General features: G+C 51.8%; 8 protein-coding genes across 8 annotated transcripts; 4 read left to right on the top strand and 4 right to left on the bottom strand.

The window, feature by feature from the left end:
- Positions 1-3,346: 3,346 nt before the first annotated feature.
- On the bottom strand, positions 3,347-4,561 carry A1O5_06420 (uncharacterized protein; the record flags this gene model as incomplete). Its single annotated transcript, XM_007747014.1, has 2 exons — positions 3,347-4,423; positions 4,547-4,561. 2 exons carry the CDS (start codon positions 4,559-4,561, stop codon positions 3,347-3,349), a joined length of 1,092 nt encoding a protein of 363 aa, XP_007745204.1.
- An 832-nt stretch (positions 4,562-5,393) lies between these two features.
- On the top strand, positions 5,394-7,177 carry A1O5_06419 (uncharacterized protein; the record flags this gene model as incomplete). The annotated part of the gene is made up of 2 exons (XM_007747013.1): positions 5,394-5,689; positions 5,770-7,177. 2 exons carry the CDS (start codon positions 5,394-5,396, stop codon positions 7,175-7,177), a joined length of 1,704 nt encoding a protein of 567 aa, XP_007745203.1.
- A 290-nt stretch (positions 7,178-7,467) lies between these two features.
- Positions 7,468-8,784, bottom strand: A1O5_06418 (uncharacterized protein; the record flags this gene model as incomplete). Its single annotated transcript, XM_007747012.1, has 1 exon — positions 7,468-8,784. One exon carries the CDS (start codon positions 8,782-8,784, stop codon positions 7,468-7,470), a length of 1,317 nt encoding a protein of 438 aa, XP_007745202.1.
- Positions 8,785-10,528: 1,744 nt separating this feature from the next.
- Positions 10,529-10,825, top strand: A1O5_06417 (uncharacterized protein; the record flags this gene model as incomplete). Its single annotated transcript, XM_007747011.1, has 1 exon — positions 10,529-10,825. One exon carries the CDS (start codon positions 10,529-10,531, stop codon positions 10,823-10,825), a length of 297 nt encoding a protein of 98 aa, XP_007745201.1.
- A 3,397-nt stretch (positions 10,826-14,222) lies between these two features.
- A1O5_06416 (uncharacterized protein) lies at positions 14,223-15,383 on the bottom strand (the record flags this gene model as incomplete). Its single annotated transcript, XM_007747010.1, has 1 exon — positions 14,223-15,383. The coding sequence occupies one exon, from the start codon at positions 15,381-15,383 to the stop codon at positions 14,223-14,225; it is 1,161 nt and encodes a 386-aa protein (XP_007745200.1).
- Positions 15,384-15,695: 312 nt separating this feature from the next.
- On the top strand, positions 15,696-16,850 carry A1O5_06415 (uncharacterized protein; the record flags this gene model as incomplete). The annotated part of the gene is made up of 1 exon (XM_007747009.1): positions 15,696-16,850. One exon carries the CDS (start codon positions 15,696-15,698, stop codon positions 16,848-16,850), a length of 1,155 nt encoding a protein of 384 aa, XP_007745199.1.
- Positions 16,851-17,217: 367 nt separating this feature from the next.
- On the top strand, positions 17,218-18,057 carry A1O5_06414 (uncharacterized protein; the record flags this gene model as incomplete). The annotated part of the gene is made up of 1 exon (XM_007747008.1): positions 17,218-18,057. The coding sequence occupies one exon, from the start codon at positions 17,218-17,220 to the stop codon at positions 18,055-18,057; it is 840 nt and encodes a 279-aa protein (XP_007745198.1).
- An 874-nt stretch (positions 18,058-18,931) lies between these two features.
- Positions 18,932-20,731, bottom strand: A1O5_06413 (uncharacterized protein; the record flags this gene model as incomplete). Its single annotated transcript, XM_007747007.1, has 1 exon — positions 18,932-20,731. One exon carries the CDS (start codon positions 20,729-20,731, stop codon positions 18,932-18,934), a length of 1,800 nt encoding a protein of 599 aa, XP_007745197.1.
- Positions 20,732-21,473: the final 742 nt, after the last annotated feature.

Here is a 21,473-nt window from a genome sequence, read left to right as displayed (position 1 = left end):
CGTCCAAGCACAGTCTAGTAGGATCTCGAGAAGTAGGGTGTCGAACGCCGCACATGTGTTTTGCTACATGCCATATCCATTTTTCTTTAGATATGCTTGCATTGGTTGAATAGGCTTTGGACCCAGCGAACACGAAACATGGACTGGGCCTCGATAAAGTTCCTGGCTCGCGATTAAGGGCCTTCGCCCATCAAGCCGCCCTACGACCAGGAAGAGCGCGAATCTCGGTCTTTAAAGCGCCAAACTAGCCAGGCAAAACACTTGGCGCCCTTAAAGTGTTGCGACCTTTTTATGCATCCGGCAACAAGGCACATTTCCATCATGTAGCGCCTCGCTCAGAATCGAGACGGAGTTCAAACCCTCCTTTAGCAACCCGGTCACAGGCTTTTCATGGACCTTTGCTACACCTTTGATACATCCATCATGATGGAAATTTGGCGGCTCCTTGTTTGATACTCCTCTGCCACCAAGGACGTGCATTGTTCCTCCAAATTATCTAGGTAGGATCAGTGGTTATAGCCGCCTGTACCGTCTACCGAAGAAAAGGGATCGTCCTGACCAACCATTTTCGCGAGCGCGTTTGGCTGACGGGCTACCATCCAACCGCTGCGGTGAATATCGTATATTTGGTGCCGAATGTCTTTTGCGGCCCGTAAAGCATCGTTGGTAATTTGTAGTGTAACAGAGCACTTCAGGGTTCGGCGTGCACGTGCAACAACGCACAGAGGCCTGTCCAGCAGGTCGGGAATCGAGAACGCGTTTCTGGTTGATACTGACAAAACACCACCAAGTCCAACACCACCCAGAGGGGCAGCGACTAGGGCGACAAACAACTAGCACAGCCGCACCATCAAAAAACAGGACAGGACTGATAAAACACTTAGGAATTAGGTAGACGGCGCCAAAAAGCCATAGAATTGTGATACTCTGATCAAACTGTAATGAATGGCACACTGCCAGCACTGTAAACTGTTCCGCACCCCCCTTCTCTGCCAGCCCATTTAGGTTTGACATGTGACCAGACAACTTTTCCTCCCTGCCACCGCTCTACCAGCCCAGCACAGCCCATCACAGCACAGCCACCTTGCCTTGTTACAGTATATTTGGTGCCGAATGTCTTTTCCTGGTCTATTGGCTTTCGGTACTCAGCGGCGAGAGAGTGACTGCCATTGATCTGCCTTTGGACCGGGCCTGGCTGCGTTTTACCTGGCTCCACTTTACTCGGCTCAGTGAATAAGCAGCATATATTTATTATGTTGGTTGGTCGGTATTCCAATTGGATCAGCCTTCATTTCGTCGTCAAGGTCGTATGTACTGCTATTGCCATGTCTACTTTCTATGTGAGGATGGCGAGTGTCTGTCCATCTTCGCCGCTTGTTGTGCGCCGCTTGTTGGTTCGCCGTCACGGATCCACCGCTCCAGGACGAACTCCTCCGCATCCTCACAATAGAGTTGGCGATCGAACTGTGTGACGGCTGCGTTCATCGCTACTTCGGTTCCTCCGGGGGTGCGGAGAGGTCACCTATACGTGGGACAGTAACGGTAGTGGAGGGATTCCGCACCCAAAAGAGAGAGATAAGGCTCGCGGTGGCAGGTTCGAACGCAAAATTTTGGATAGACTCGGTCGAATGCGTGAAAGGAGATGGAAGATGGGAGATGGTACGCGGTTCGACATGATTTCGTGAGAGTCAGAAAAGGCCCCTCTCTTTTGCGGGAGAGTGGGCAGATCCATTCAGATCCTCCCTACGCGTCCTTGAGGCGCCATGATTGGGGCAATGCGATCAAAGGCACCCATTCCCAAGGAATGGACGATTCCCTTGTTGTTTCCGAAGGGGACCGTTTCTGGTCCTACCGAAGGCCGTGCGAGTGGGAAGTCAATCTGGGATGGAAACAGCGGTGGACTTTGATAGTCCCTGTAGATTGGTCTCCGTGTGCAAGACGTACCATGCTCGAAGCTTCAGCAATCGATGGTTGTGCAGGACCAGTTAAGCTTATCTTGGAGCCAGAGGCTACAGCTCTCTTCATTCTTGAGCAGCGAGCTGGGACGAGAAGGAAACTGTTGGTAGGTACCGTCCTTCTTTGTGTTCTTCTAATAGGATTGCTAATGATCGGTCCCTATAGCTCGAAGCTGCAGCCGTTGTTGGGGATTTGGGAGGAGGAATGAGTGTAGGTGACAGATACATGACCAACGAAACTCGCCAAGTTGCTCATCTCAAGGACTGCGCGACTTCTTTTGGTGTCCACACTTGACCCGCTCTCTCTCTCTCGCCGGGTTTGCTACAGTGAAAGGTTGTTAGAGCTCAAAAATCTCACTTGATCCTCAACAAACAATCTCATAGGAATAATATGCGGAGCAGGAAACATAGTTGACAACTTCTGAAGACTTCTGAAGACCATCTTAAAGATGTTCCCAAGCAGTACCTCGAAGGATTCCGCGGTCAATCACTGGAGCAGATGCTAGATGATGCCGTAGACTAGCTTCATCCTACACTCAAAGCGTTCTGCAACACTGATGACGATTCAGAATGTGAACTCGTTTTAGTCCCAGGTCTGAGAGAAGACTTACCGGTCGGGTTTGTCCGGTCCGGGGTGGAGATCTCAAGGCAACGTTCAAGCGTCTGAAGGACATTGCTGCATGCTGATTACAGGCAGAAGGGCACTACGCATCAACGTATTAGACCCTGTTGCCCACGAGATCCTCTCTCTTCTGGGGGACCAAACAATTGCTACTCGCGGGAAGTCGATGAATCGCTCGAGGAAATTAAACATCGAGATGCAAATTGTCACAGAACGGGGCGTTCTTTCGAGGCGACCATCCACAGCATCTTTTCCTTACTGGGGGCCTCTCGGCGAACTGCTACGTGTTCGAGAGAGTCAAAGATACCTTTCCGGAAAAACGCTTCGTACAGTATCCAATTGAGGTTCTTGTATCCCGAAATCCGTCAGTGTAGCTGCACCTATAAAAATTTCCTGAAGCTCATCTTGATCCCAGGGGCACGACCGTAGCATTTGGCGCGGTCCGGAGATCGCTCCACCCAGAAAATGTCACTGCTGGTTTTAGGGGAATGCGGTCATCCTGGATCGCTTTTGGCGCTGCACGCGGTAGAAAAGTTCAGGATGAAGGGTGAGGGCGAGGATAAACAAGATAAGCGCGAAGATGAGAGGGAAAAGCACTGATGATATAATAATCATCCGAGTTCCAGCGACCTCGCCAGGACCTCGCCAGCAGCTCTTGCTCATAGCACTTTTGTCCAAAGCTATAAGCTCATGACGCTCATATTGCAGCGAGAACTGGAAAGTATTCTCGCGCATCCCGGCCAACCCTTAAATTCCATCCCCTGGCTTTTCAACACCATTCCATCACCTGTACCTGATCGCCTACCCTTATAATCGTCCCAAACGGCTCCGCAAAAGCGTACCTTCCAAAACACGGCCTGTAGGGAAATGCCGAATTGACTCTCCTGTCCTTGGCGAGGAGTTTGTAGAGCTGCCTCTCGGGCGGGACAGTGCCACCGGTGCGGAAGTCAACATTTAAAGACATGCAGCGCACCGTGTTGAAGACCAGATCGAGACTCACTGGGGGTCCTATATCATCGCGGGTGTCCTCGCCGAGTCTAATGAGGATGATTTTAAGGGTCTTCCAATTCTCCTCTGCATAGGGCGCCGACCGTTTCTTGTCATCCTCATCGCCATTGGGGTTGTCGTTGTCTCCACGGCCAGAGACATTGTCGATGTGTATATTGGAGCGAAAACGAATGATCACATCCTCTTCTCCGTCCTCATCGCCTACCACGTTCTTGGAAACCCGTTCCCTCGCGTCCGTTTCGGAGCTTACCGTCGTAATCAAGAGAGGCGCTGCATCGGCAAACTGAATCTTTTGGGCATGAAGTTCTTCATCTTGAACCTTCATCCAGGACAGGAATCCTGTCCGCTGTTTTGATTTGCGTGGAATGAGTGCTGGAGCGGGGCAATCTCGCGTCCCTGTGCTGCCGCCAACCATATACAGCAGCCTTGCTTTCTCCCCTAGATGCTTTGAAAACCACCCCGCGATTTCATGACCCATGTCTTCACCCACAGCTCTCGTGCCAAAGAGCTCGACGATATACTCATTTGCCTTACCCAGAAACTGTGATGTGGGTGTAAGTGGAAACTCGATCTCTTCGCCACTGAGCGTGTGCGTAACGCTCAGTAATGCAGACGAAGTTGTTCCATTGCAGAACCGAATTGACGGCTGGAACAAACACAGCTTTGACAGGGTTTTGATAGTCAGATGTTCCTGTACCGCCGGACTGGGGGCCTCAACGTCTGCATGGTCGGTATCTTTAATGAGGATGAACGACCGATCATATTTCAGTCCCGTCGACGTGATTTCTGCCTCGGCAAGTTCGACCGGGAGGAGGGATTTGATCGGGTAGATGAAGAGCTGTGAAACGCGAAGAGGAGATTTAGATCAGCATGGGCAAGAGGGAAGGAGGCCAATCCAGGGGCCATCCTATTCTAGAGCTCCCAAAAAAGGGATGAAGTAAATACAGTGCGAATAACTGACCCGTTGAATACGCATCTTGCAGGATCCAATAGTATGTAGCCTCGCCTGCCAATTGTTCACAATTGTTGCAAAAGGACTTGGACCAGTGTGGCTGAATGCAAACGGCTTCCTGACATAATCGGACCACGGCCTTATACTGTGCGACCGAGTCACAGCAAGATAAACTGGGAGATACTTGTGATTCGTAGGAAGGAGAAGGGTATACAGGCGAGGGAAGAAGGGTACCACTGCCAAGGAACCAGTAAGCATTGCTCGCAACCGTGTCGGACTGGGACGAGAGTGATGCCGCCCTAAACCTGAACTGTGCGATATATCTTCGCCACCACTTTTTCCAATCCTCTTCTAACCAACGAGGCTGAGAGATGTCCGAACAGGATTTTAACCTTGCCAGGCGCGGGGTTTGGCATTGACATGCTTTCGCAAGATGACCGTGTGCTTCCCTGACCTTGAAAGGTATCCGAGAAGGTCGAGAGAAAGGCCTCCGAACCGGAAAAGAAGAAAAGCCTCCGGGTAGGAAATAGCATCCGATTATATATTGTAGGTGTTGTCTGCAATAACACCGCCATCTATAAAACCTGTTGCGAAGACTGTTGGTGTTATTTTTTTTTTCCCCCGTGAGTTTAAATCTTTAGCCTTTCTTCCCTGCATTCCTCGATTCGTGGCATTGATGTTAGAATTTACGCACTGCCCCCACACCAGCATCATCTTCGCATATACGCCCCTTGACCCATCAGTGCGCCTTGTCCTCTTATTCATCGACCGAAAACAGTGTGAAAGTTCTGTTCTAAAAAGGATGGATGTGCCGAAAAGAGAGTGTCGAGAATTGGAATCGAATCCGCGTTTGAAGATGGGCCTCTGTTGTGAGAAGGCCGAGTTCGACTCACTTGCCAACGAGGACAAAGAGACATCCAACAAAGAGACAGACACAGCCGTTTTAAAAGATGCTCAAGGATCTACCGAGCCCGCAGCGACCAAGTTGAAGAAAGGGCCTCGGTTCTGGATGATTTTGGTAGCCCTCAGCTTCACAAGTCTGCTTAATGCGCTGGAAGCAACCATCACATCTACCGCCTTGCCTTCTATCATCGCGGATCTGGGTGGGGGTGACTTGTACATATGGGCTGTCAATGGATATTTCCTGACGATGTAAGTCCAAGAGGCATTTTCTTTCAGTCAGCTTGTTCCATTCGTTGCATCGATTTTGATTTGACTAATTTGCACGATAGGACGGCATTGCAGCCCCTTTATGGACAGCTGGCAAATGTCTTCGGACGTCGGTGGCCAACGATCGCCGGGACAACGGCTTTTGTTCTAGGCAGCGGTATTTGCGGCGGAGCTAACAGCATGACGATGCTCATTACCGGCCGTGTGATTCAAGGAGTCGGAGCAGGCGGCACCAGCGTTCTTGTTGAGATGATTATCTGCGACTTGGTTCCTTTGCGACAACGAGGCAACTACTTTGCCATCCTCTTCGGCATGGTTGCTCTCGGCACGGCTCTTGGACCATTCTTCGGTGGCCTCATTGTCGACTACGCCACGTGGAGATGGGTCTTCTACCTCAATCTTCCTATTGGCGGTGTCGCATTGGTACTCCTCTTTACCTTCTTGAAGGTCAGATGGAACAAGAACGTCAACCTCGCCACCAGACTGTCGTCGATTGACTGGGCTGGTAATGTCCTCTTCGTTGCGGCCATCTGCGCCGTCCTCATCGCGCTGTCATGGGCCGGCGCCGTATATCCCTGGTCATCATACCATGTCCTTGTTCCTTTGGTGAGTGGCTTGGTGGGCCTAGCGGCCTTTCTCGCATTTGAAGGTTCGCGTTTCGCTCCTCAGCCAACCATGCCCCTGCACCTGATGGCGAATCGCACGTCGGCCACCGCATATATCCTCACCTTATTGCACAGCATAGTCACCATGTGGTCGATCTATTTTCTCCCTGTTTACTTCCAAGGTGTTCTTGGGTCATCGCCCGCCTACTCAGGAGTCCAGCTTCTGCCCAGCATTCTAGCTCTGGTCCCCTTTGCAGCAATGGGAGGGACGTTCATGTCCAAATTCGGCCGCTATCGACCCACGCATAATGCAGGCTTTGCATTGATAGTCATGGGCTTCGGCCTCTTCGACCTCCTCGACCAGAATTCCTCCACGGGCGCCTGGGTTGGCTATCAAATTATTGTTTCCGCGGGAGTAGGACTTATTGTTTCGACTTTGCTGCCTGCGGTAATGGCACCGCTTTCAGAAAGTGACACAGCACTTGCCACATCCACCTGGTCCTTCTTGCGCAGTTTTGGCGGGACTTGGGGCACCGCAATACCTGCTGCAATATTTAACAACCGCTTCGACGAGCTTGCGACGACGCTCATCACAGATCCCGTCGTTAGGGGTCAGCTTGTCAATGGTCAAGCATATAGCCATGCCACAGCTGCATTCCTCGACACACTGTCTGCTTCCACTCGCGAGCAGTTCATTGCAGTGTTAAATGAAAGCCTCCGTCGGACATGGCAGGTTGGGATCGGGTTCGCAGCACTAGGGTTTTTGCTGGTGTTTTTGGAGAAGGAGGTTCCGCTCCGCCAGGAACTTGAAACTGAATTCGGCATGGAAAAGGCGAAGACCGAGAAAAAGCCCTCGAAGGAGTAGGAGATCGACCATCAGTCCTGGCCCAGAAGATTTCGGCCGAATCAGCGCAGGACGCTGTATAGTCTGAACCGTTCCTCGCGATGGTCGTTTAACGGGATGGTGTGAAACACTTAAACTTCTCCGAATGGTTTTTCTCTGAAATGGATGAAATGGTACAGGACCGAAGAGAACATGTAGCTTGAATTTTTTGCAGCCCTTTGATACATTTTCTAACAAACACTCGAGGTTGAAAACCGACACTTACGGAATTCCCTGCCAGGACCATGTCCAAAGGGTTGAGGACAGTCTCACTATCCCGGCAGCATAGCTTGGATACCCTTCAGATTGGACCTGAACGACTTCAGTGTTAGACTCCCCGATGTTCTAGGACTGCCGCTCATCTGTGTCATTGTGACTTGTAGAAGCTGAGATAGGTCTGTAGTGCCCAATAACCCCTTGCAATGCGTAGTCTGTTCAGAGAGATCAAATTCTTTCGGGAGGCCCAGCAGGCGTCCAAGACGATCGAAATGATGCTCGATGATTTGGAGGATGATCTTGGCGTATAGATGTACTTTCATTGAAGGGAGGCCAGCCACTCGGAATTCGGGCAACTCATGAAAGAAGGCATAGACGTCTGCCAACTTAGACAGAGCATCACGTACACGGATAAATAGTGCGTCGTAGAGCTCCACAAGAAGGAGATAGCTTGATAGAAGCATCAGCGCAACTGGCATGCTCAATGGCTTCACGTCTGTGGAGGATCCATGTACAGGCGACATTGTTTCCCTTTGTTCGGAGATCGAAGTGTAGAAATCAGAGTCCGAGGCCGGAGGCAAGTGCGGCAGAGACCTGTCGACAGTTTTATTTGGTGGTAGCGACAACCGCTCCAAGTTTTCGAGAATAGCGACGAACTGAGAGGTGCTTTGCAGCAACTCAGCCATGGGGTTTCCCTCAACTTTGTGAAACTTATCGAGACAATGTTGCGCCCCATTCACAGGTCCCCAGAGGTACGAATTTAGCTGGGAATGCTGTCTAACGATATCTTCATTCAGTCTTGATAGGGCAGTGAGTGTGTCTGCAGGTTTCGAAGGCTCCAATGATGGTCCCTGCGAATGGCTTTCGGCAAAGGCCGGTTGGCTAAAGCTGTTCTGCGGGCGTTGGGAAAGTTCCGTCGGCAGTCTAATGTCGAAAAGGTCATCGTGAGGCGGCAATTGAAGATCGAAGGCACATTCCACATTCGTCTGGAATGTCAAGCTAGGGACTGGATTTTCGAAATAAGAACCGGTCACGATGGACGGATCTGGAAGATAGTCGGAGAACGGATCCAAGCTCGCAGACGTCCACAGATTAGAACATGGTTGCACACCCACCGTCGTCGATGGCGGACGCGGAGAGGTCAAACCCACACTAAGGGTTTCTGGTGCAGTGTTTCCTGTCTTAATGGATCTGGTTCTTCGTTCGGCCACGCCTGTTGTTCGAGGTCGTCCCAGGGGTCGTGCACTGCTGGTAACGCACTGGACCCCGACTCCCAAGCATCTGGCGCATGGGTCACCCTTCGACTTATCGCTGCGAGGACAGCGCAGCTTTTGACTTCTGCAGCGATCACAGGCTGACCGTTGATGACCCATGCTGGAGAGGCACTTGACGATGCAGTGACTAGGAAGAGGTGCAAGAGGTGGAATTAACAATGTAGGGCGGAGAAATTTCCCCCCGAATTTGGCAGAAGGTGCCGCTGCTTTGGGAGGGTCACGTGGAGGGTTTCATCCCTATCGCTTCCTGGCGAGCACTTCCAACCTCTTCAGAAAACCTTTCGCGTGTCCTCGTTTCTATCCCAGCGTCTCTACGTCAATCAGACGTCTAGACCACGTTGCTGAGGGACTCGTCATCTTGACCCTACAAATGGTCTAGTTCGAGAAAGCGAGAAAATGTGTTGGTGGGATGAAGGAAGAACATAATATACCTAAGTATAGGAGCAACATCGTTACAAGCTAATCGAACAGTTTTAATTTGCCATGATCACGTTTTGAGACAGCAGCCCAGGTTTAGCAGCAACGCGCTCGGAAAAGACAGTCATAGGCACGGCCGCCACGACATCAAACACAGCAATGCGCATCTAAATCTCTCAAGTGCCCAAGTTACAATCTCAAAAGCCGCCAGCGAGTCGACGCCGTAACTATGGACGGTTGCAGCTTGCGCAATCGTGCCAGATGGCGGCCGTTCGTCGCCCAGCCGAGCGCCTCCGGTCTCCGGATTGCCACCTCAGCCCACATGAGCGAGACGTCAAGCGAGGATGGGTCTCGAAATAGCACGGCTACTTGATGCCTACGGCAAGAGAGCCTGCCCGCATCCCCAGATCGGTGACGACCCGCGCCCCAATGCCCATCTGGTCGGTCTGTATACTCAGTCACATAAGGGCGAGAAAGCTGTCTTCGCGGATCCCTCATACCTTCTCCCATTCCTTGATGTCCCCCTATGGCGCCGTTCTCTGCGAGGGCACCCACATTGCGCCTCACACCGAGGTCGATGCTTACTGCGGACTGGCCGAGAACGCGACGCGCAAGAGTCGACGCATCTTGGAATGCACAGCCAGCAGCATAGTTGGCTTACTCATGGCTCCCAGAAACCACGCGAAGGAGCTCAGCATGATGAAGAAGTCAACTTCGGGGAGCGAGTCACTCAGGTTCTGGCTTCCTGGACCTTGGACCGAATGCTTCCAGTCTAGTCGCTGTACGTCATGTTTGTAAAGAGTGCGTCGTGCAGGACCGCCGCGCACTGGAAGACGCCATGGATGGGTCCGAGCTCAACCCTGCATTTATTCAGAGCCGTGGCGAGCGATGCAGCCACTGATACATCGCATGCAATCACTTTAATCTGGACACCCTGTTCGGAAAGCTCCTCGACAGTAGGCTTCGGTATGCCTTCGGCGCCGAGACGGTGCGAGAGGGCAGTGACTTTCTCGACGATGGTGGCCGCGAGGGACTCTAGGCAGGCGGTTGACTTGCTTATGGTGACTGCATGGTGTCCAGCTCGTGAGATGGTCTGGTACAATCGACGTGGTTGATAAGTTGAGATATTGAAGCTGGCCCCCGTACAGCTTGGACTCTAATGCTATATGCATCGACACCCCCTTTCCAAATCCACTTTATGTATATTCGAGAGAAAGCTCCGTGAACATGGTAAAAGCTCTTATTATTTAGTTTCGATTGATTGTGGATCATTGGGGCATTATTGTGAGGAATTTGCCCTGGTGAGACCCGTCAGCCCGGGAAACCCTCCCTTTTGATGTAACAGGACCTTCAAATACGACTCTCGGGCTCATTTGAACCCAGGCATGCTCATCATATCCAGATACTATACTCCCAGCCACCCAATATGTCCCTAAAAATCGTCGTAGTCGGCGCTGGCATCGCTGGCCTCGTTGTTGCCGCCTCCTCTCTCCAACAAGCTGGCCACCGCATTCCCGTTCTCGAAAAGTCCTCCCTGTCAACGGTGGTTGGCGTTGGCCTCCATGTCAACCTCAATGGGGGCCGCGTGCTCGCGCATCTCGGCTTCGACGCCGTGCGAGGCCACGCTTGTCGTTCACACCACTGGAACGTCTTGTGCGGGGACAACTTTAAGCAACTGAGTTCCATGCCGCTCAGTGCCACGCCGGGCCACCCAGAGCCGTGAGCGCTCACAGCGCACCGTGCCGACTTGCACCGGGAGCTCCTGAGGCTTGCCATCAAGGATGAGGGTGAGGAGGATACGTCGTGGGGCCCGCCAGTAGAAGTGCGTCTGGGCCCGGCAGTCCAATGTGTGAGTGAGGATGGTATGGGAGTCGTGCTGCAGAGGAGCTGGCGTCGCTGGAGACGTCCAAGGGTGTAGTGAACTTACTGGTAGATACGACTGAAACAGTGGATCAGAGGCACATCGTTGGGTACGCATGTCACGAGTGAGTTTTGTTTTTCGCTTCAATCACGATAAATTGCAACAGAATAGTAATCGACTCGACGTGTCCAGTGGGGAGCCGCAAGACTTTGTGGGCATTCACCCTTCGGCTTCAAAAACTGTAGTAGACGCCACCGCAGAACTCAAGCCGGCCATGATGACCTAGTTCGGCCACTTCGACTCAAGAGGTCGGAAGATCATCCTGTCCAGCGACGTCCAGCGCTGGCCCATTTTCGTCTACGATCCGCTTCCCACATGGGCCTGCGGACGTGTCGTCCTCATAGGTGACGCCGCCCATCCGATGCTGCCGTTCGGCGAACAGGGCGCCACCCAAGGGATGGAGGACGGGGCAGCCTTGGGATTTCTCCTGAAGAACCGGGCCTTCTGCATGCAGATTTTATCCACTGTTAGGGCGAGAAAGCCAGGTCGCGGAGAAACCGGTGCCGTACTTGGACGGGACCGCGGCCAACACCCCGACGTCGCTTGCCTGCTGAACGAGTGCAACATGATTTCAGGTTTGTCGCCCTGATACACCCTGATGATCCCGCTGTTGAAGAATTGACTGGCATTGGTTGGCTTCCCTTCTGGCTATGATGTGTACGCTGCGTGTGAAAAAGCCCTTTAATGACCTAGACAAGAAGATGGAAACCCTGCGCCAGCTACTTGGTGCGCAGCACTCTGTGGAACCAGTTAGGGTCATATTAAAGGTTCGTTAATTGAGAATCTATCGAGAGTGCCAACAGGTTTGACAGAACAAGTTTAAATACTAGGTGTCAGGTACCTGCCGCAGTGCCAAGACCTAGCCAGTCTCAATTAGGCTGTATCTGAAGTAACAACGTCTTTTTCTTTTCGGTGCAAAGCCAAAGAAACAAAGACAAAGAAGAGGTAGTAAGTAGTATATTTGTCTATGAGATTGATCAGTCGTTATTTACTCACTACAATACAAGGCGCGTGTAAAGGACGGGAATATACAGCGGGCGTGAAACAGGAGAGTGATGAACACAACAACTGAGTGGTTGCCCTCTGTCGAAGAGGGTGCGACTTCATCCATCATCAGGACTTGTCTTTTCAGAACACTCCCTTGAGCTTCTTATTACCTGCAACCTTGAGATGTCCCCCGTTCTCTCCTTTTCCCGCCCTGTGTCTCTCTCCCCGTGGTGTTGGAAGATGAATAACCCAGAGCCCATTATCCGCGTCCATGCCCAAGTCTTTCCCGACATGCACAACACCCCATCTCGTTCGAGTGAGCGAGGACAACAAGCCCGAGCGGCACTCCTAGTACTGGATTATGAATGGGATTCTCAGGTATGTTATAATGTGATGTGGGTTCCATTCAACAGCTGCGATCCCTCTACAACATTTTTTTAGCTTTGTTCGTTTATCTGACTCGGTGCCTCGCAAAACCCTGAATCGATGGAATCCGGAGAGTGCTTTTGCAGCTATCGCTACCGTGTCACCATCAGCGCAACCCTTAAGGACAGGAAATACTTTTGGAAGACAATTCAGAGGAAGAGCATGACAGGAATGACAATGACGGTAGAAGCGATGCAAGCGGGAACGACCCGAACGAGAGCGTTCAGCTGAAAAGTGTGAGAAGATCAAATGGGACGAATCGACTGACTGGCGACCGCTGTGAGCGATGTGAACGATGTGAGCGCTGCATCCTCCAGCGTAAGAGCTGTGATAGCACCAAACCTGTACGTGGCAACTGCGCAAACAAGAAGCGTAACCCAGACTGCCGATGGCCAGAGCCCATGACACAGCGCCAACTGCAGGCAGCAAGGCAGCAGGCCATAGCGACTTCATCTTTCGGCGCTGCTTCACTGTCCTCCAGGAGTGCTGGCCGAACCGCGCGGCAGGGCTGCAAGTGAATATCAGGACAGTTACAGTCGCAATTGTAGCTTCTCCCTCACCTCCGCCTCTGCCTCGAGTAACGACAGTTCGAGCTGCCACTGCCCGCATGTGGACCAGAAGTGCTGTAGCACCATTGCCTTGGTTGCTCGGCAGAATTCATATTAGTCGCTTGCTCCTCCTGCTTGATCTTCTATCCCAAGACGTCTTCAGCAACGACAACAGCTCCACTTCAACCCTTCGCTCCAACTCCTCCTACACTGTCAAGAACTCACAGAGTGAGCGCGCAAATTCCATCGGCTTTGTCAGGTCAACAGCCCATTCAAATCCTCACAAAGGATACCGCATGGTCCAGGAAATTTCCATGCCCAGCTGCCAAATGCAAGCTCCTCGCGGATCCGACACCTCGAGAGTCCTATCGAATCAAAACCAATGTCAAGGCCAGGGCAAAAGTCACAGTTCGCTGTCTCCCCGGATTCCACACTTTCCCCGAAAGAACGGACTCGGTCTACCAAGCATAACGCCGCTTGAGCCAGACACGGAACCCACCTTTGGTCGAAAATATAACGCGTTTGCGGATCAAAAGACCACTCATTTCACAGTGCCTCCTCATCATCCATTGTGGGGTCATCGTCAGCGACAGGTGGTGGTGATAGGTCCAGGTCAGTTTCGACACATGTGGATATATCCATACCAACCGGGCCAACCGATGTTTCCCGAGACTAGTGATGGTGTCTGGCGTTCGCGAGATGAAGCCAACAGATTTAGACCAGGGATTGCTCCAGCAACAGGTCCAGTTTGGCACGATCCGCACGGAACTTACAATCCCCCGCTATATCAAGGAAGTGGTGGCAAACATCCGAGTCGACACAATACCAATCAAGCAGGAACTTCGGCCGAGACCGCTAGACGAAGCGAACGTAATGCTATCAACCACGGTACTACTGGCCAGAGACCGGATGATAGCTTCATGGATGGCTCTGTGGATTGGGAACAAAATGTCGATAACGAAGTTCAGAGCGGTTCTTCTGTCAGGGACTATTGATGGAGGCGGCTGCCCCTTGCGGAGAACTCCTTGGTGAAGCGATCAGGGATGGAGAGAGAAATGACCGAGGCGTACAGTGAAAAGTGAGATGTTGCGATTGTTATCATACCAGGGCTCCGGATGGGTCTTTCCGTATGTCGAGGCAACAGGCTGTGGGCTGCTGGTGCCATCACCAAAACCTCTCGTCAAAAGATAGAACTAGATCAAGTGCTCAAAGGTCGGCCATGGTCAGATGAAAACAATTTACCATCCATATTTGCTTCCAGCCTCCTTTTTGTTTCTCCTGCCGGTGGCAAAGCTTTCTTCGAGTGCCTCTTTCTGCCCGGTGGCGGCATTTACCAGTTGTTTCAGGCTGTGTTTGCCTGGAGCAATAGCTCGAACTGGATTGTGTTGCACTTGCTCTCCGGTCGCGCGCAAGAGTTCGTTCGCCGCATATTCCTGGTCCGTGTTGAAGTTGACCACGTTGATGGCTGTACCACTTGACCGACCGCGGCGCCCGAACAGCTGCCGCCGGTCTGCCTTCGAGAGATTCAGATCAGCAGCGATGGAGTCGAGGGATTGAGGCTGAGGATTTGCTGAGCTAGTGACAGGAACTTCTATTGGTACTGAGGGAATGGCCTCTTCAGGAGCTTCATCTAAAAACTCGACGATCTCGTCCTCTTCTTGTTGGTCTTGAGGTTGTGGCGCTGTCGTTGTCCCTCCATCCATGGAGAATAGGCTGACTTTCTTCAGAGGAGGACCAGGCTCAGCAATTCGGGAGTGCGCAGAACCCGCATCACTCGATAAAGCAGCTGTCGCCTCACCCTGCGCTGTCGCAATTGCTGATTTCAGGCCATCAAGCTTCTTTTTTGTCTTCTTACTATTTCGCACCACGGAGAGTGGTTTGAACATGAAGGGATTTCCTTGTATCGGCTGCGGCTTCGGTACGTCTCTCGCGTGGCCTGCTCGTTTCGGTATCGGAGGTATAGTCTCATCCGTATCGAAGTTTGTGCTTTCCCTTTGGTGCTCTTGGTCTGCAAACAAATTGCGTAGCTCTTCATCCGCTTCTCGACTGAAGCCAGGCTCAGCGCCCGTCTTCAGGCTAAAGACTTTCCTTGCAGCAGGCTTTAGAGGGGCTTTGGAATCAGCATCTCGTTTGGGCGCAGGCAGCATCGCGTTGAAACCACTGAACGTCCCCCCTCCACCGCCGATTCGAGGTCGCTTCGGAGCAGGCTCTCCATCTGTATCACCGTTTACGGGGGCATCTTGTAGCTTGACCTGGATCTTTCTGGGGTTCGCTTTGTTGACTGTGAAGTTTGTGTTCGTCTTGATGGCAATCTTCGTTGAGGGCTTATCGGTCTTCGGTTGCGGCTGGATCTTCTCATCTTCTGAGCTTTCGGAATCTGAGTATGCGACCAACGACATCGTTGTAACTTGAGATGTCACAGATGTATCGAAACAGGTGGTTGAAAAGTCAGCGGAAAGCATGAAGACATCGAGGTAGACATGAGGGTCACATGACCAATGCCACTGTTTTGCCTGCGTCATTTCAACTTCGGCCTTATTTGCCTCTCGCCTTCGAACTATTTGTTATAAGTATTTGACTTTCGAAGACCAACCAAACAATAATCATGCTATACAGTGATTAGAAGCGCCAGCCATCTCATCACGCATCATCCATCCACCTTCAGACATATACAGGCCGCCCGAGATACTCTGAGACGCCTCTATTCTCCCATGTTCACCTTCCGGGTGTTCCAGCGAGCTGCCAGTCAAGCAGCTTGCCGGCGTTTTCAGCACAGCTCTAAAACTGTTTTCAGGTTCGGACAAGGTCCGCAGTTTCAACCACGACGGTCTCTCTTTTGGGGTCCTCGCTCGCGTTATAGGCGATTTGGTGATGGCAATGGGTATGGCCAGGAGCAGGGGCAGCAACAGCAATGGAGCAACTTTGGCCCCGTCTTTCGCATGCAGTACCTCTGGCGGAACTACCAGAGGCCGCTGACTGTGATTGGTGTGGGCGGTGGCGTATTCTACGTCTACAATCTTGAAGAGGTCCCAGTCACTCACAGACGACGGTTTAATATGATCTCTCCGTCAGCAGAGAAGGAATTCTTCGGCGGAGCCGGAATGTACAAAGCCTTGCTGCAAGAATTTCAAGGCAATATCCTTCCGCCCGACCATCCTTTAACCATGCAAGTCGCCAAAGTTGTTGAAAAGCTACTTCCAACCACTCGAGGTCTTGCAGGCGATGACTGGCGGGTCCATGTCATCAACGACCCTCGAGAGAAGAATGCTTTCGTAATGCCTGGCGGAAAAGTCTTCGTCTTCTCGGGTATTCTGCCTATTTGCCAGAGTGAGACTGGCCTGGCCGCCGTGTTGGGCCACGAGATCGCTCACAACGTCGCCCACCATGCCGCTGAGAGGGCCTCGAGATCTAGTTTCATCCTCCTCGCTGCTTGGGCTGTTTCCCTCATCTTTGATATTAGCGGCCACTCCGGAAGAACCATCGCTGAGCTGTTACTGTCGCTTCCGAATTCAAGAACGCAAGAAGCTGAAGCCGACCGGATTGGCCTCCTTATGATGGCCGAAGCCTGCTACGACCCTCGAGGAGCCTTGGACTTCTGGCAACGCATGAAGCAAGCGTCGGAATTCGAGCCACCACAGTTCTTGTCCACGCATCCCAGCCACTACAATCGTGCTGAGCAAATCAAGAAATGGCTTCCAGATGCAGAGAGAATATATGCAGATACAGGGTGCGGAACTGCAAACGGATTTGAAAATGCATTCAAGGAAGCCATTGCACTCCATCAGCCTGGAAGGGAGGCCCAAGTTAGACAGCAACGACCGATAATGGTGAGACGGAATGACGATGATGACGACGATTTCTTTTGAATACGAGAGAACCTCTTTCGGACGAAATCTTTGCTTCTTTCTTCAAAGCCATCTTTGGTCGGCTCATACGTTTATTGCAGAATCCACCACACCAGAATCAGATGTATACGATGCAAGGGCGTACAGGATTCTGGAGAACCTCACACTAACGCACACGTGACTCCCGGCTCCGTCTCACATTTACATTTGATATTCTCCGCACTTGCTACTGCTCTAGCTGCATCCATACTGACGTGGCAAGCGCGATACATCCGGGAAGTATCACGAACGAGAACGACATATCTCTCCTCAGCATATCCATCAACTCTTGTCTCATTCAAGAACTCTCAAGCAACTGGGTTCCATCCTCATCCTCAGACCAATCGCAATGACAAGCAAAACAGACGTCCCGGGAGTCGCGCTCATTTCTGGCTCGGGCTCGGGCATCGGCCGAGCAACAGCTCTAGCATTTGCGCAAGCAGGTTGTACTCGTCTTGCCCTTCTGGACCTGAATGAAGCGGGCCTCTCGACCACCAAAGAACTCATCGAGGAGGCCGTTGGAAGCAACACCTCACTCAAAGTCCACATTTTCAAATGTGACGTTTCCAACCCGGACAGTGTCACGCGAGCCTACACCGGTGTCAAAGAAACCTTCAGCCGTCTCGACTATGCCGTACACTGCGCGGGAGTCATCTACTTTGGCCGTTCAACTGACTTCTCGCTGGAGGATTTCGACAAGCAGAACAATGTGAATTACCGCGGCCTGTGGCTATGCTCCCGCGAAGCCCTGCGGATCATGCGCTCCCAGTCTCTAGATTGCGACGCATACCCCGAAGCTCAGATTCCGCCGACTCGCGCCCAGCGTGGTAGCATTGTTAACATCTCCTCCGGCCTCGCATTAGTGTCGCAGTCCAACTGCCCTGCCTACAGCGGTGCCAAGGCTGGCGCATTAGCAGTTACCCGCTCCGATGGAATTGACTATGCTTCCGAACGCATTCGCGTCAACGCCGTCTTGCCGGGCATCGTGGATTCGCCGATGACAAACCCAGACCCGGAAACCAGGAAGTGGCTCGAAACGAATCCGGTCCAGAGCACGCCGATGAGGAGGTTCGGATTGCCAGAGGAAATCGCCGACGTGTGTGTGTTTCTAGCGGGGAACAAGGCGAGTTTTGTCACCGGAGCTGGTTGGTGTGTCGATGGTGGCTTCATTGCTGGGATGGCATATTGAACAAGAAGGCTAGGTCATTGAAGGAGAGATCTACTTTCTTTTTTTTTTGGCTCGATACGATAGATAATCCGGATTGAGGGCCACTAATCTTCTGGACCACAATTGTTCCTGCTCTCCTCAAATCTAAGTGTCGAGTCTCCCCCCCAGTGGACGAACCGACTCGATACGATTGCCATTCTCTCTAGTTCCTCGCTAGTCCATCGGACCGTACATGCTATCTATACGAGACCCATCCCTTTCACATATTTGTCAAGACGAATAGAGATGTGGAGAAAGAAAGAAAGCTTACGGAAGAAGTCAAGCACAAGTACAGATATATATGCAATAGAAGCGTGGCGTGGCGTGGCGTGGCGTAAACGCAACACTAGTCCATTTCAACTCAGCTGCTGCGCCGCTGTCAAAGTAGCAGATGGGTGTGTTTGTATGAATTTATGCACGTAGGTAGATGTGGAAGCAGATAGACATCCTCCGTGAGTGCTGATTGAGCAACGTGGCCTCCAGGGATCACAAATGAGACACGTAGGTCACACTGATTTCCCTGCCTCCTCCACATTTTGTCGTGTAGCATATATATATAATTATATATAGCTAGGTATGTACTCCGTCCATGCATGGATGATTTAACGAGCAAGCAAACAAACAAACTAGACAAAACTAGAAACCTGTGCAATTGGCAGAGAAAGAGGTCGGCGGTAGCTAAGATACCCAGTGCAATGTAACAAACTGGACAACATGTGCGAAATAATGGAGGATATGTACGTATTTCGTGTGCCAGGGGCATTTTGCCCATTCTGAGACTGACAGTTGTCCTTCTCGCGAGTGCCTGTTCCATACTCGAACGCGATACCCCCCAGTGGGCCCTTCTCTACATGACCTACATTAGCTGCGGTACCCGATGAGGCGGGCTCGCAGCCGGGCTGCCTTCCTGGATCTTCGTCCGCAACATCTTCACATACGTACTTTGACTGTTCGGGCTCGCACTTAACAGGTTAAAGAGATGCCGTAACTCCTGACTGTCAGACCAATATGTGTTCGCGATCGTCAGCGCATCCATCAATGTATATGCAACCTCGAACAGTTTTTCGAAGATGCCTAGCCCGTGCACTAGGATCGCGTTGTGTGTCAAGCCGCTGATAGCCGCGCACAGGTCCTTCGCGATGGTGATGGGATACGTAGAGGTGAAGATTGGGTCAGAGGCGCTGTAGCTGACCAGGCCCTGACGCATTGAGGCCTGCCAGAAAATTAATCTTAGCCAGTGATGGGTGATGAGGACATCGGCCTTTTGAATGTCCGTCATGGGGAAGTTTTCAAAAGACATCTCGTTGAGCGAGTGCTGAATTGCCGCAATGTTGTCGTACGGCTCGTAGCCCGAAGATACGGACTCGAAGGATGTGGTACTCCAAAGTTGGACGAACTTCTCGTCGAGGATGGAGAAGAGGTTGACCAGAGCGGTGAATCCTGCCAGAATAATTCCGTCTTGTTCATCGAAATACTCGTTGGATAGAAGAGGTAGCCGAGAGATCTGGGCACGTTTGTTACGGAGTATGGCCAGGCCACGCTCTGTGATGAAGAGCAAGGCGAAGGTTCGCCTGGAACAGATTGCTTGGATATCATCCATGCCGAAATAGGTGGATTCAAGATGTAGGCCTTGTTCAATGGCCATGGAAATGGCCTCGCGGAGGTACAACTCGTGAGATCGAGGCTTTTTGAGTTCAAACAGCGCCACGCTAATATGGTAGCTGGCTTGTATTGACAGAAGTGTAGCTGACTCTGCCCAGTCGTACTGACCTCGTAAACGGAAACACAGTTCCACAAACTGCTTTCCGAGTTGCATTTTCCTATCTAATGAAAGGTCTGACTGAGGGGCCGCGTGAAGGACCGTGTTGGCGCAAATTGATAAGACCAGGATCTTCTCCTCGTTGGATAGTTCATCAAATCTATTGAGGCGTTGAAGAAATGAGCTTTCGTGAATCGTAGGCCGGATCGGGTAGAGATGTCTAAAATATTGACGAATGCACTGGGTCATGAGGTTTGCCGACAATTCGAATTCTGCTGCTAATACTAGTATCTGATGTGGACATTGGAAATCTCCAGAGTCGCTTCGATATAACGACTTGGGTCCATGAAGCGGCATAGGCGAGCTTGTAGCGGTTAGAGTCGGGGAGGGTGCGCTGGTGGGAGCACTGGTGGGAGCACGGTTCAATATAGCTTCGAGGGAGGTGGGTTTGGTGAGAGGCGTTGGACTTCTTGATGGCGTTTGTGCATTTGATCTTGGAGGGAGCGTACGGGAAACTGGAGGATACGTCTCCTGGAAGATTTCTTGGGCGAGATCTTTGATGGACATGTATCCATTGGGCGAACGGGGTGCTTGGAACTGCAGGAGCTCCGAGCTTTGCATCTGCCATGATGCGGGAAATTGAATGCCTGCTTGAGAAAATTCTTTATGCAAAGTCGGATCGAATGCAGCGCCATTCTGATAGACGGGAAAGGACCTCGGGACAGCAGACGGATCTGAGGTTGGGCCGTACGAGTCGCCGAAATATGAGCTTGTAGGAGAGCTCAATGACGAGGCTAGAGGACTGTCGTGTGCCACTGCTCTGTTCAAAGAGGGGATATGTAGTTGCAACTCAGGCAGGTCGAGTGGCGGGAATGTTTGCTCTTGCGGCGGTGACATATCCTGGGTTTCATCTCGCAGTTTTGCGAGGACAGAACCTGATCCCTTCTTTGGCCCTCTCTTCTTTCGCGCAATCTCTCTTGTGCATCTCAGTCCCGACGATATGCACCGCTCGCAAGGCTCGTCTTTGGAGCATTTTACTTTCCTCCTTCTGCAAGCGTCACAGGGTAGGAGGGGTTGGTACAATTCAGCCGTGGCTGGAGCGTCAGGCTGGTCTTCGAGAGAGTCTGCCATCAACGACAGATTGTCCATGAGGTTGGCCCGAATGCACCAAGGGCAGTTGCAGAAGAACACGACCGGATGTCCGTGCCCCTGGGCCTCGATTCGTATACGCGCTGGCAGCTGTCTTGTTGAATTGAGGTGTTGGGATTAGCGCAAACAACCTGACTCTATCCTTCACTGAAGGTAGTCCAAACTGGCGAGTCTCAAAAGAAGGGGTTGGAAAGGAGGGCCATATTGAGATTTGAGGAGTTGAACGAACGCAGTGGGCGGGGGCAGAAATGGGGAGAGCAGCATCCCTTAAGCGGCGCCCAGCACATGTGCGTCGTGTGATGCGAACCTTGACTTGTCATGGCGAGGAATCCTGGGCATCCCAACACCCCTCATCCCCGGAAAAGCAATGCGCTGTGTTTTGCGTGGGGGGGGATCTAGCCAAACAGGTCAGCCGCCAGTAAATTGGAACGCTTAGAGGGGTAAAAGCTGGGGAAAGCTACCTAGGTTAGTGGTCTACCAGTAGGGGCAG

This window comes from Cladophialophora psammophila, assembly GCF_000585535.1.
Source record: "Cladophialophora psammophila CBS 110553 chromosome Unknown aczJe-supercont1.9, whole genome shotgun sequence".
NCBI lineage: Eukaryota > Fungi > Ascomycota > Eurotiomycetes > Chaetothyriales > Herpotrichiellaceae > Cladophialophora > Cladophialophora psammophila.
The sequence above is the reverse complement of the archived record's forward strand: the minus strand, read 5'-3'. Positions and strand labels throughout refer to the sequence as shown.